This window comes from Artemia franciscana, chromosome 6 (genome assembly GCF_032884065.1).
Source record: "Artemia franciscana chromosome 6, ASM3288406v1, whole genome shotgun sequence".
Taxonomy (NCBI): domain Eukaryota; kingdom Metazoa; phylum Arthropoda; class Branchiopoda; order Anostraca; family Artemiidae; genus Artemia; species Artemia franciscana.
The window spans coordinates 25,738,781-25,754,072 of NC_088868.1; the positions used below are offsets into that span (position 1 = coordinate 25,738,781).

At 35.1% G+C, this 15,292-nt stretch overlaps 1 protein-coding gene across 4 annotated transcripts in view; it reads right to left on the reverse strand.

Annotated features, from left to right (window-relative positions):
• Nucleotides 1–15,292, reverse strand: part of LOC136028235 (alpha-catulin-like) — a 141,532-nt gene that overhangs the window by 58,779 nt on the left and 67,461 nt on the right. For all 4 annotated transcript variants that reach the window (XM_065705961.1, XM_065705962.1, XM_065705960.1 and 1 more), the window contains 2 exons: nucleotides 14,294–14,548; nucleotides 2,083–2,337 (listed from right to left, as the gene is read on the reverse strand). In XM_065705961.1, coding sequence (XP_065562033.1) covers nucleotides 2,083–2,337; nucleotides 14,294–14,548 — 510 coding nt within the window. The remainder of the gene's footprint in view (nucleotides 1–2,082; nucleotides 2,338–14,293; nucleotides 14,549–15,292) is intronic.

Below are 15,292 nucleotides of genomic sequence, written 5' to 3' on the forward strand. Positions count from 1 at the left end.
AAAACATTTTTACAGAATAATACACATTTCTTTTCATAATAATATCAACAACTTATATACTACTCAAACTTCCAGGAATTCTTTGTAACGATATCTATATTCGGAAAAATAACTTTAACATAATTAGCAAAATATGTAATCAATCTTTTATTGACATTTTCTTCATTTTAGGTTTGTTTCTCTGAAATTTATAGGAAATCAATTGGCCGAAATAAACTTTCAATGTAATCTATCTATTTGGATTTCAGTAAAGCACAAATCATATTTTAGTTTATAAGGGAATTTGAGTGGGGCAAAAATAACAACGGCATTTATCTTTTCATTTTCAATTTTATATTCTGGAGAACCTCGTGTTACTTTTGTATTTCGATTCTTCGTTCCTGGTAATAGTTGTTCCTTTAAAACTCTTTCTTATAAGTGCCAATCTTCGCTTCTTTCAGGTTTTAATACACCCCTATCCTTTTTATGGAAAAACCTTAATTCTTAAGCAACCCCCCCTTTAGTTTCTATGATCATCCGTACTATATTATGCGTTCTATACGATAAGACCTAGCAAAAAAACATCGGAGACATCATTTTTTTTTTTACTTATTCACCGCCTTTTCCTTGCCTATGATAGCTATTTTGATCAGAGAACTCAGCATATGCATCGTAAAATAATAAAAAATACACAAACTGAGATTTTATTTTTAGATTTAGCTTAAGCTTTTACCGTATTTACAATACATAAGTCAACATTGTGCTATTATATGGAGCCGAGGCGTGGCCAGCCATAAAATCTGTCCTCAATACCGTCGATGTCGCTCACACCATCTTCGAAAAATAGAGATTCATCACTGGAATGACTTTGTCAACATCAGTTAACTAAGTCAGGGTCCTGTCACGTACTTCGCAAACTCCTTTCCCAACGCAGCTTTCCCAGCGAACTATTGGCTCATATGACCATTTCCTTCTTATGCCGCATGACGCCCCAGCAAGGATTGTGTTCGACTTTGAGCATACCCTGCACGGATTAAAACGTTCCAGAGGTCTCCCCCCTGCTAGATGAAAAGACAAAGCCAACGAACTCCTCGCCCAAGCCTACATCCCAATGGAAAAGCCACGAGAGTGGCAAGCAAAATGTCACCTGAAGGCACCAGGTCTCGTCGTTCTCTATGCCTAACCCCTGGCAAGAACTGTAATTTACGCTTTATATCTTTAATAAGATTAGTATTATTTACTTTATATTATTATGATTTTGTGTTTTTGTGTTTTTGCGACAAGCATTGATGCTTACCGCTATTCGTATTAATAAATAAATAAATAAAAATAAGCAGAATTGTTTAATAGAGAGCGTTAATTAAAAACTCAAAAGCTGTAAAATTTCAAGATAAAGATTAAAACATCGAATGCGAATTCGCGACATACCCTATCATCAAGCCCTCGCTAATTAAATTTATCTCCACTTAAAGTCCGGCTTGAAGACCTTATTCATAAATTTGGAAAATCCGTCCTAGCCAATAAGAGCCACTGATCACTACTACCCAAGCCAGCCCCTCCCAATAGGGGCTAACTCGGTTACAAAATAAACTTGTACCCCCTAAAGTACGAACTAATCGTTACGCCAACTCATTTGTGCCTTTCTTCACATCAATTTTTAATGCTGAGTTGTAGTGTGTGATTTTTGTTTAAATGTATGATTTTTGTGAAAAAACTGAATTTAGCTATGCTACGATAGTTTTTAAATATACCGATATCTCTCTCTCTCTCTCTCTCTCTCTCTCTCTCTCTCTCTCTCTCTCTCTCTCTCTCTCTCTCTCTCTCTCTCTCTCTCTCTCTCTCTCTCTCTCTCACTCACATTCTAGGACACTATAATCTGGCGAATTAGCAGCCCTTATCACCAGGGCAGCATCCAACATTTTCAGGAGAGGGGAGGTTACAAAAATGCTTTAAAAAAGTATAATCAATTTGTTTATATGTGTTTTTGGTACCATTTTACGAATTGGACAAACATTTTGGAAGTGGGGGGAGGGTATCGCCTAAGTCCTGGATACAGACTTGCTTTTAACCCTCAAAAAATCCTTGCTCTTTTACGTTTCCTACCTCTTGAACATGGTCAACATGCTCTTGGAACCACATGGATGCTTCTTCTAGTCGATCTGAATCGACAGCCATTGCTGCATTTTTCACTGATGCAATGAGATCACTTGAGTCCTTAAATAGTTTTAGTAAGTCACTAACTTGATCCAATGAAGTCTTTTGAAGTTCTAGTCGGAGATCACGGGAAGTATCTAAGACATTACGTATTGACAGTTCCAGCTCTTCAGATGGTGATGTAGGCTCATTTTGTTGCCTTTCCTTAAATAGAAGGAGAAAAAGAATAATATTTATGATACCTGAGTCTTATTCTCGTAAAAAATTTTATGCTGATTGTCTCTTATAACTTAATCTACCTGTTTGAGCAATTGTAAAAACACAGCAAATTTTACAAATAATCAATTATACTACCCACACTACTTCCTCACTAGAAACAAAAGTAAAAGGAGACGGGTTTTTGACAATGACGGTTTCTTGTACTTTTAATTTCAATTGGACAGTATTTCAAAGGGGTTTCATGTTTGTTGTTTAAAACTCCCTACATCTTCTTCTCGTAATTACAGATTACTCCTCAGATTAATCTAACTAAAAATTGATATTACCAAATTATGCTGTATGGAAAACATTTGCACTTAACAGTCTCTGTAAAAACTCTTTTTTTTTAATTTCTGCTGTTATTCCCTGTGATTTGCTAATCACTACGTTGCAGCTACTGCTGTAATAATGATTCTTGACAGTTAACAGTCATTAGTACCTTTTACTTCTAGCAGAGTAACAACCCCTTATTTTTCAAGTAGATTGCTGTAGATTAGTTGGAATCCCCTGCCAGCGCTGGACAGTCAAACTTTATGCAACGCTTACGCAGTAGATAAAAGGAGACACCTCTGCTACCTGTGTCAAAATGAGAGGCTCTATGTTTTTAAAGGAGGGGGACTGTAAGCTTCCTGTTAAGGGTTTTCAAACTGGAAATTTTTCGTACCTTTTAGTTCAACTAGACATTGTTTTCAGGCTCTTTTTCAAAATATTTCTTGTAGTTACAAATTACTCGTTAGTTAGACCGAAGAAAATAGAATATTGACACAAGAGTCTTATGTGGGAAGTATTTGTCACCAAACAGTTTTTGCAACTGTCGTCAGTTGAAGTCCAACACATCAATTCAACACATCTGTTGGAACCCACAGGCAGCGCCGGCCATATCCAATTTAGATTTGAGGTGTAATTGAAAGCAAAAATAACGATTTTTTCCTTCGCGAAAATCGGTAGTACATAGAAGATTGCTAATACTAGTTTCAAAATCACTTCTATTTGTTACATTTTTTGTTACTCTGTCAATTGCAGAGAAATATTTATGTGCATTCAACATGCGTCAAAGGCAAAGGCGGATTGCTTGGGGGAAGGGCATTTTTATCGAAGGCCAATAAAACTTACGGTTTTATGTTTTATTAAATAAAACACACCTGTGTTTTATTTAATTTCTGAACATTTTTGAATTAATGCAATTTTTTGATTTTGGCTCACGGCCCATGAATAATTAAAACGAAATTTCTATATTAATTTTGCTTTTGCTAAATGGCTTTCTCATAGTTTTGATGGGACGATCTAAGAGGCCTAGTTGCCCTTCAAGTTTTGGTTACTTAAAAATACAACTAGAACTTTTAATTTTTTATAAATGTTTTTATTAGTAATAAATATACGTAACTTAAGAATTAACATACGTAACGAACTTCTATATTTGTATATCTTTATTAGGTATATGAGAGGGTTCACCCCCTCGTCAATACCTCACTCTTTACCATAAATGTTTAATTTTGCTCCAATTCTTTAAGAATGACCCCTGAATCACAAAGGCCGTTGAATAAACAGTTGAAATTACTAAAAATATTTTAGCGTAAATAGGAAGGTATTGTGGAGGAGAAGAACACCGTTATATACGTAATGTTTTCTGTTCGTTTTAAGTTTTAATGCTTCTCTTTACTTCAAGCTGAAAAAACTCTTTTTTATTTATTTTCTTATTGTTTTTTTTTAATAATTTCAGAAAATCCTGCGCCCCCTTCATGGAAATTCACTCCCTTATGATAAATTCCTCCATGGAAAGATCATCCCACGTAACTCTCTCCCCCACCCCCCCCCCCTAAACGCGAAAAAGTCCCCCTGAAAACGTCTGAAAACGTGATCTGTCTTCTGAAAAAAAAAATCAACAAAAATTCCACATTTTTGTAGATAAGAGCTTGCAACTTTTACAGTAGGTTTCTATAATACGCTGAATCTCATGGGGTGATTTTTGTTAAGACTCCATGACTTTTAGGGGGTGTTTCACCCTATTTTCTAAAATAAGGTAAATTTTCCAAGGCTCGGAACTTTTGATGGGTAGGACTAAACTTGATGAAACTTATATACTTAAAATCAGTATTAAAATGCGATAATTCTTTTGATGTAACTATTGGCATCATAATTCTGTTTTTTAGAGTTTCAGTTACTATTGAGCCGGGTCACTACTTACTAAAGTTCGTTACCGTGAACTGTTCGATTACTTAGAACGTACAATTTTTGCGTGGAGCTTTTGAGAAGTTTGATTTTTTTTGTGTAGAATAGTTAATATTTAAGATGATGAAATGTTTTTAAATCAACACGTAAAACTGTAAATATTACAGAGATTTCAATCAAATTTTTGAATTTGACAAATAATTTGTGCCAAGGATACAGCATTCAGACTTTTCAAAGCTAAAGACATGCAAGAATGTTAAAAAAAAAGGGAAAAACCATAAAGCTTTCAGAAAGTTTTTCAGATGGGGAATTGTATTCCGAGAAGGAATTTAATATCAACATCCAAATTTCAATAAAAAACACCTATTTTTAGTCTTTTAATTCTGTTAACGATCTTAGAGACAGTGTAATTTTTAATCATTACAGTAGTTAAAGGAAGAAAAGGCTTTCAAAATTATCCCAAAAGTTAGAGTTTCAAAAAGCTAAGATTAAACAAACAAAAAAAAAAGATTCCAAAATTACCAACTTATAAATTTTCATCGCCATTTGTGGTGGTGAAAATTTGGAGAATGAAGTTGTCTATCCTTTGCGAAGTACGAAAGTAGTTTAGCTAAAAAAAAAGAAAAAAAAATGCTTCTGGTGCTAGCACCAGTACGTCTGGACTTCTGGAGAAGTTGAGACATTCTGGAATAGCCTGTGAAAACAGCTGATTCACTGGACAATAAATTGCTTTTTGACCGTTTATTTTCGTATTTTTACATTAATCGAAGCCGTATTTAGTGTTTACTTCTCATTCTATTACAGACTCAAAATAGATTTAAAAAATTTCCTTATAACATAAACGTTCAACACATTTCCAATATGGAGCTTTTTGGCTAAGGCTAAGAAAGCATTTACAATGTGAACAAAATTTAAAATTTCTAGGCTTGACTGGAGCTCTTGATTTATATTAAGTTGTATCTTCATTTAAAAGATGTATCAATTAGGGAGGGAGAGCTAGGACAGAAGACTTGAATTTAATCGTCCTTCTTCTAGGTTCTGAAAAGTACCTTTTTATGTTTCATTGAAAAATGGCTTTTTGTAGTTTCATTGGTAAAAAAAGCCCCATCTATATATATAAAAATAAGTTGTCTGTGTGTGTGTGGGTCTGTCGGGTGACGTCACGTTTATGTGTTGACTGACGTCATGTTTTCGACTGACGAAATTACAGACCGGGACATCGGGACACAAATGACGACCGGGACACCGGCACATAGGGAATATAAATGACGACCGGGACGCTCAAAGAGAAAGCGACCGGGACACAAGGAATGTTCGATTAGCAATCATCATCAACAAAGCACCGGGACACAAATGACGACCGGGACACAGGGAGTATAAATGACGACCAGGACATAAGTAAAAAAAACTAAAAAAAAAAGGTAAAAACTACAAAAAACTAAAAAGAAAAAAACTAATAAAAAAACTAAAAAAGCTAAAAAACTAAAAAAACCTAAAAAAGAAAAAAAAGAAAAAAAGGAAAAAAAATGAAGACCGGGACACGGAATATAAATGACGACCGGGACACAGGGACACAACTACAACGGGGACACTGGGGGGCACAGGGGGATATATAAATGACGACGGGGACACAGGGAATGTTCGATTAGCAATCACCATCAACAAAGCTCAAGGGCAATCATTAGAATCATGAGTTATAACTAAAAAAACTAAAAAAAGGTAAAAAACTAAAAACTAAAAAAAAAAGACCAATTCAAAAACGAATGTATATACAGACGGGGACACCGGGACACAAGGAATATAAATGACGCCCGGGACACTCAAAGAGAAATCACAGACTGGGACACCGGGACACAAATGACGACCGGGACACAGGGAATATAAATGACGACCGGGACTCAGGGACACAACTACAACGGGGACGCCGGGGGGCACAGGGGGATATATAAATGACGACGGCAACAAAGGGAATGGTCGATTAGCAATCACCATCAACAAAGCTCAAGGGCAATCATTAGAATCATGAGGTATAGATCTGAATACGGATTGTTTTCCCATGGACCATTCTATGCTGCATGTTCAAGAGTCGGTAAACCTGACAATCTATTTATATGCACAGACAATGGGACATCAAAGAATGTCGTATATTCGCAAGTTTTACGTAGTTAAATATATATATATATATATATATATATATATATATATATATATATATATATATATATATATATATATATATATATATATATATATATATATATATATAAATATATATATAAATATATATATATATATATATATATATATATATATATATATATATATATATATATATATATATATATATATAATATATATATAATATATATATATATATATATATATATATATATATATATTTATATATATATATATATATATATATATATATATATATATATATATATATATATATATATATATATATATATATATATATATATATATATATATATATATATATATATATTCACAGGTGGGACATAGGGGCACAACTACAATGGCGCGTAACTAATATGGCGCGTAACGACTTACGCGCGCGGGGGGGCTTGGGGGGGGTGTGCGAAGCGCCCCCACCAATTAGGTGTTGGGGTGGCACGAAGCGCCACCCCAACAGCTAGTAGATTAATAAAAATACATTTTTGTCCCCTCCCGTCCTACATTTCTGTGAAATGAGTCCGAAAGTATATTTTGTGTGGCTCAATTCCTATAACTACCGCTTCGAGGGTCGCTTTTGCGCTTGATCTCCTCTCTCTGTCTGGGTCTTTTTTTTTTGCCAGTGTGTCTCCACTTATCTTCAATCATATCCTTTCTGTTTTATTTCTTCTATGTCATAATTTTGCAAGACAGTTCTGCTTAAATAAAAAGCATAAATAAAACTTCTACAATAGATTACTGACACTTCTGGTGTGTTAAAACCAAAAGCATTTCTCTATTACATCCGTTATATTTTCTATTACAGAAATAAAGCTCCTAACATCTTAGTCGCCCATTCCGAAATCCCTTTACAATAACATCCCGACAAAGATTCAAAAATCTCACGTAATTTCGTAGGATGTGTTGTCTAGAATACGAGGTCATAAAATACAAATTATGAAGCTTTTCACGTTTATGATTATAATTCTCAAACCTTTTGTCATCTTTTTCACGATGTTTAAGAATAGCTTTGTATAATTTATACGATTTTAAGAGTTGCAGTGACTCATTTTTAGGGAGTAGGAAAAAGCCCGAAAAATAAATGAATATAGATAGATAGATCAGTGCATTTCAAAAGCCCATGGGCCATATACACACAAAAATATAAATAAATAACAAGCAAGCAAGGAAATTAAACAACAGTACCAATTACAAACACGCGCAAAAACAGAGTACAACGCGAAAATACCTAATCTAACTGTCTGTATCTGATTTAACGTCTACTTAGTACAAAGGCTAGATGAAGCCTTAAGGCAAGCGAGTATTTACCACAATACAGATCATATACAGTTACGCTTCACTGAAAGGTAACGAATTACATATCGACTTAGGCAGAGAGAAAATATGAAACTTTAAATCATGTCATTGCAATCTAAAGTCACCTTTAATAAAATCCCAAGACCCTTTACATTACTTAATGTATTTTCTCCGGATACAAGAAACATGTAGTAAACCAAATAAAAAAAAAGAGCTAAGAGCTCATATGGCACTTGTAACGAGGTCGGAAGAGCCAAGAGCCAAGAGCTCATATGGTATGAGCTCTAGCAAAATTCTAAGAATCAATAGATTGCTTTGAAAGGAAAATCAGAGGCTTAATGCCGGTCGAGATTTAAAATAAGAGCTCTAAGTCACGAGGTCCTTCTAAATATCCAAATTCATTAAGATCCGATCACCCACTCGTAAGTTAAAAATACCTCAGTTTTTCTAATTTTTCATCTCCCTTCAGCCCCCCAGATGGTCGAATCGGGGAAAAAACTTTATCAAGTCAATTTGTGCAGCTCCCTGACACGCCTACCAATTTTCATTGTCCTAGTACATCCAAAAGCACCAAACTCGCCAAAGCACTGAACTCCACCTCCTAACTCCCCCAAAGAGAGCGGATCCTGGTTACGTCAATCACGTATCTACGACATTTATAAACGTTTTCCAAGATTTCCGGTTTCCCCCTCCAACTCCCCCAATGTCAACAGATCTTGTCGGCATTTGAAATAAGAGCTCTGAGACATGAGTTCCTTCTAAATATCAAATTAGTTAAATCACCCGTTATTAAGTTAAAAATACCTTAATTTTTCTAATTTTTCCAAATTAACTACCCCGAGCTCTCTCAAAGTGAACAGATCCATACGAATTATGTCAATCTCGTATCTATAACTTGTGCTTATTCTTCCCATCAAGTTTCATCCCGATCTCTCCACTCTAAGCATTTTCCAAGATTTTCAGTTTCCAAGATTTCTGCTTCCCCCTCCGACCCTCTATGTCCCCGGATCCGATTCGAATTGAAAATGGAGCGTCTGAGACATAATATCTTTCTATATATCAAGTTTCATTAAGATCCGATCACACATTCGTAAGAAACCTCGATTTTCACGTTTTCCAAGAATTCCGGTTTTCCCCTCCAACTCCCTTCAATGTCACCGGATCTGATCGTAAAATGAGAGTTCTATAGCATCAAGATATCAAATTTCATCAAGATATCTATTCTAGATATCAAATTTCATTAAGATCTAATCACTCGTTCGTAAGTTACAAATACCTTATTTTTCCTAACTTTTCCTAATTACTCCCCCCTCCCCCAACTCCACAAAAGAGATCGGATCTGGTCCAGTTATGTCTGTCACCTATTTTGGACTTGTGCCTATACTTTCCACCAAGTTTCATCCTGATCTCTCCACTTTAAGCGTTTTTCGAGATTTCCGGTTTCCCCCCTCCCCCCTAATGACCCTGGATCCAGTCGAGATTCAAAATCAGAGATCCGAGTTTCGAGGTCCTTCTAAATATGAAATTTCATTAAGATACGATCACTCTTTCGTAAGATAAAAATACCTCGTTTTTCTAATTTTTTTGAATTAACCCTCCCCCCAACTCCCCCAAAGAGAGCAGATCCGTTCCGGTTATGTAAATACCGTATCTAGGACTTGTGCTTATTTTCCCCACCAAGTTTCATCCCAACCCCTCCACTCTAAGCGTTTTCCAAGATTTTAGGTTCCGCCCCTTAAATTCCCCTTCACCGGATAAAATAAGAGCTCTGAGACATGATATCCTTCCAAACATCAAATTTCATTAAGATCCGATCACTCCTTCATAAGTTAAAAATACCTCATTTTTTTATTTTTCGGAATTAACCCTCTTCCCCCCAACTCCCCCGAAGAGAGCGGATCTGTTCCGGTTATGTCAATCACGGACTAATGATTATTTTTAACACCAAGTTTCATCCCGATCCCTCCACTCTAAGCGTTTTCCAATATTTTAGGTCCCCCTCCCAACTCCCCCCAATGTCACCAAATCCGGTCGGGCTTTAAAATAAGAGCTCTGAGACACGATATCCTTCCAAACATCAAATTTCATTAATATCCGATCACTCATTCGTAAGTTAAAAACACCAATTTTTTCTAATTTTTCAGGATTACCCCTCCCCCCCCTACTCCCCAAAACAGAGCAGCTCCGTTCCGATTATGTCAGTTACGTATCTAGGACTTCTGCTTATTTTTCCACTAAGTTTCATCCGATCTCTCCACTCTAAGCGTTTTCCAAGATTTTACGTCTTGCAAATTGAACACAATATCAACGTGTTTTAATTTCTGGGGGAAGGGATCTTCGTTTGTCACAAGTTAGATTTTGATTCGCTACGATACAAAAAGCTATTATACGACTCCAATTTCCTCCTGTGGTTGTACGAAATTCTTCCTGTACATAGTATAGCATAGGTGTAATGTACATTACACCATATTTTTATATTTTATATATTATTATATTTTTATATCATATATTTTATACTATATTTTTATCAAAATATTGGAAATCAATATCAGCAGTGGTTTATCTTGAGCTCAAAGTATTTTTAAAACTAATCGTTCATTTACTTTTTTTTTTATTACGAGCCTTTATTGAAAAATGAAAATCTGAAACACAGAATAATTCTTCTAATTTTCTAAAATATTTTTTTGTGGTAAGCTAGTATAAAACATAGTGGAACCCAATCAAGTCAATTTCTGATCAGAAACGTTAACTAGTGAAGTAATAGCTGGTAATCAATTTATCACAAACCAGTGTAGATTAAATTGACTTATTTTCAACATGTTCAAACAGTCGGCTTCATTTTTGCGTATCTCTTACTCTAAACAGTTTAACAGGCTATTCCTTAGCAGCTAATCGGTCCGGGATAACAGGTTTCATCTGCAAGAAACTCCGGCTTTTCCATAGCTTGGTAAAAACTAACCGTCGAGTAGCGAAAAAAAAGGATATGTTGTCATTATCTGAAAGTTTATTATTTACAATTACTGCTTAGTGCTGCCTTAACATGGATTTCTGATCTAAGCTGCTTTTGATAAAACATCCCTCATCATTAGACTCTGATCAAAATAAATTGTTTCATAAGTTTTTGCTGAAATTATTTCTGTACTTGTAGGATATACCCCCTACTAATATTCTTCATCTAATTATATCCTTGGATTTTCCGTAATTTTGTTAATAAAATATTATATATTCTTCATATTTTGATCCAAGTATCCTAAAATAATGAAAAATCCAAGGTTATAACTAGATGAAAAATATTAGATAGGGGGGATTTCATGCAAGTACTGTTACTTCTTATGGTATTTCCTTATATCCATACCCTCGGTAAAAAAAAAGAAAAGAAAAATATCTATCAAAATACCTATTTACATTATTGATTAAACAATTCTTACATTGATTAGAAAGACCCTGATTTGTTTGATACTAGCATAAATATACTGGTAAATATATTACTAATACTATACTGCAATCGTATACCCAAAGTACCGTTGGGTAACTGACTTGTGATTAAACTCTTCTAATTCTTAAAGAAATCAGTGTTCTTTTGCAATTGATACCCGTTTTGACAACAAATTTATTTATATAAGAAATTATTCTATTTCATATTGCAACCCAATTAGGAGGCATTCTTATAAGATTTTAGATATCAATATTATCAATAACAGTGTTGAATGACACTCTTGTGCGGACATTTTACATCTGACAATAATGCACCTCTGAGGTTTCCATCAAAACCACTTTCTAAGCTGTTTTCGAAGGGAAAATCAGCAGAGCAATGTATATTCAATCAAAGTTTGATTCTCCTTATCTACATTACCTGACTCCCTCTCAGAATAACTTGATAACTTGTTTTTATCAGTGATGTTAGAAGTATGATTTCAGATACACCCTTTAAGCCTGGCACGAATAATCAAACACCACGAAAGACATTAGAGCTCCGCTTCTTTGAATGTTAGTTAGTTTTAAACAGTAACGGTGCCACATGTATTCACTTGACGAAAGTCATCCAACAGTCTACCAGAGGAATTAATAACGGGATTCTAGGTAGTTCTAGAAATTCTTCAACGGGTGTTTTCTTCTTTTTCCATCTAGTCCGAACTGCACTGGTATGAGTCAAGAAACGTTGAAAAAGGTTTAGCCTCCGTTGCTCAAGGTTAATGATTTGTCTTCTGGTGGAGATGCTGGTACTGGGAATATGCTTCTAAGCACTCAAGCCTGAGGTTTCCTAGCAAATTCCTTTGTGGAGATAAAATGAATCCTCCAGTTAAAAAAAAGAGTCTTTCAACAGGGGCTTAAGATGGCAATACACAGTTGTACTTTTGAAAAACTTGCCGCACATGTGGGTAATCCTTATGAACGTGAAGGTCCCTCTGTTTGTCTCCTAAAAACTACAAAACCTCTATCTTCACTTTGTTAACTTCAGACTTACACTGTGATGAATCGCTCTCGTATTCTGAGAATTTGTAGAAATCATCACCTGACAAGTGGTCGGACTTGTCGTCATCATAATCAATTTTTCTCCTCTTCCTCCTCAACCAACATTGTTGCAGTTGCTTCTACCCAGCTGTCGGGGAATAGTTTGTTCTTGAACATGGGCGTGCTGCATGTTACAAGGATGTAGTCTTTGCAGCCTTGGACAGAACCCCCCAGAAAACTAAACCGCCGCTCAATACCATCTAGTGGTGAGCTAACCAATGGAGCAGTGTACTTCACAGACTACTTGAACTTCATCACTTTTTTTCTGAAGGCTTTTTGATTGTTGGGTAAATGCTACCAAAGAAAAATTTTTCTTTTAGAATTTTTTTTTCAAATATTTTTTTTTTGCCAAATCCTGAAATCCTACTACTTTTGAGTCTTGAAATTCCCTATTTTTGGAAAATCTTTTTCTGTAAAGAAAAAGTCATTCCAATGAAGCAAAATGTACTTGACAGAGTACTTGAAAGTACTTAAGAATTTATTGGTACTTGAGAGCTCCAAGAACTATTTATTTTACTTAGGTATTAAGTACTCCAGGAAGAATGTACTTAAGTAAAACTTTAAGTACTTTGATTTTGTACTTAATTAGTACTTGAAGTACTTCCCAACACTGGTTCACATACACAAAAAGATTTTCGATCAAAATTTGACCCGATTTTATATTCATAAGAAATAGAAATATTCATAAGAAATATTCATAAGAAATAGTTTTAGTTTTCCAAAGATTTTTGGATGTGTATTAAATCCTTTTTTATTTAATAGTGAGTTACGTTAGCGTCTTCTCTCAGTTTTCTAGAGAGAGAAAAATCCGATTATTCTTCCTGTGAAAATCATTTGAATTGTGTCTTTTAGATATTTTCTTGACCTGGCAAGGACACTAATTGCCTAATAAATAACTGTCGCGTCACTTATCTCATCTTTATTAAGAGTAGGGCAATTTTACCAGAATTTTCTTCAATAAGGTCCATCAGCCCATAAATCTAGAAAAATCTCAGGAAACAAATAAATATTGCATCTTCATCTTTTGAATATAAAACATAATTTTGTTTTTTTCTCTATTGCCCCTGACCTACATTTTTTGTTTGTTTGCTTTCTCGTGGTAATTTGTTCTAATTATCTTATTTAATCAGATAGCTAGTTGTAGTGTCGCACCATGTGCCTCCTTTATAAGATACTTGTTGCCCATGCAGTTAGAGCTAAATGAGCATCTTGCGATTTGTGCTTCACTATTTGTGTCAAGCATTTGTCTTTTGTCACATGTGAACAATGCCGTATCCAAAGAGAGGGTGGGAGGTAGGGGGTTTACCCTACTCCCCCCTAAAAAATGTTTTTCTGACTCGTAAAAACGTAAAAAAATGAATGCAAACAAGTTTTTATGCGTTTTTTTGTTTTTGTGCAACCCCCCCCCCCAAAAAAAATAAAAAATTGTAACTCACCTAGATACGGCACGTGAAGTAACCCTTAAATAGAAAAACTGTGAAAAAAGGCAGAAAAAATGCACTTTAGAAACAAAGATGTCTGCATTCAATTGTATTGACAGTTACTAAGATATATTGTGCCCAGTCAATCATTTAAGTGAATTAAGATTTTTTTTTATACAAATATAAATTTTTGATTTTGACATGTTTCGTGTACAAGGAAATTTCTAAAAAGAAATTGGAATATCACAGCTAACTATGGGTTTAAATGTTACTCATCATTTCGTCAAGAAAATATAGAGCCGCTTTACCATATTTATTCCAGCCCTCAACAGCTGCTCAACGGCAGAACGAAGTCGGTCGCAAAGACAAAGAATCGACTCTCGATGTTCATGGCTGGTGTAAGCGCTGTCTGTAAAGTCTTGTGTTCTTTCAGATACAGCTTCAACGGCTTCATTCAATCTGTCTTGGCAAGGTGTCCCGACCAATGTTAGTCTTGTCATTTCAACGATATCGTCCAGCTGCTGTAAGGCCCCGGAAGCAGTAGCCGTAGCATCCCAGTCTTCCTGTAATGATTACAACTTATTTCCTAGGTCTGATTAAGATAAAATTTTCTCATTTAATATATTATCATCCTACATTAAGCATGAATACAGTTTTTAGCTTAAATAACGAGTCATTTGATGTGGTATATTCATTCATTGTACTTAAACACTAACATCCAGGCTGGTTTATTTTGTTTAACTATTTCTTAATTTTCCTTGGCGTATTTGTTAAAAAGGCTTGATCATAATTTGGCGGTTTTTTTATTTATTTATTTTCTTTTAATTTAAGGCAGTAAACTACAATCAGAAGATTGTCGAAAAAGCAACTAAGTGTGAATAGTTGATTTTCGGCCGGAAAGAAAACAATCCTTGACACGCATGTCCTTCACAAATCTGAAATCTGAAGTCTGAAAATAGAGCACCACAGAACCTCATCGATATACTCCATACTGGATACATGGATATTGAGATCTGTGTCCGGATCTCGGCCACATCGCCCACATTATTCAACTACGTGATAGACTGGATAATGAATAATGCCCTGTACACTACAGGGGAGTTGTTCACAGGGGAGTAGAGACACTTCTGCCTGGATACTAAGGGCTTGGGGAGTCTTTTTAATAGTCTGAGAAAGGTGCTATGGGCCAGACGTGAGATTTCGACAAAGACCAAAGTCAGAGTCTACGTAGCATCCATGTGAACTGTGCTACCTTACGTCTGCGAGACATGACCACTAATGACTGTAGAAGCTCGACCTCTGGAAAA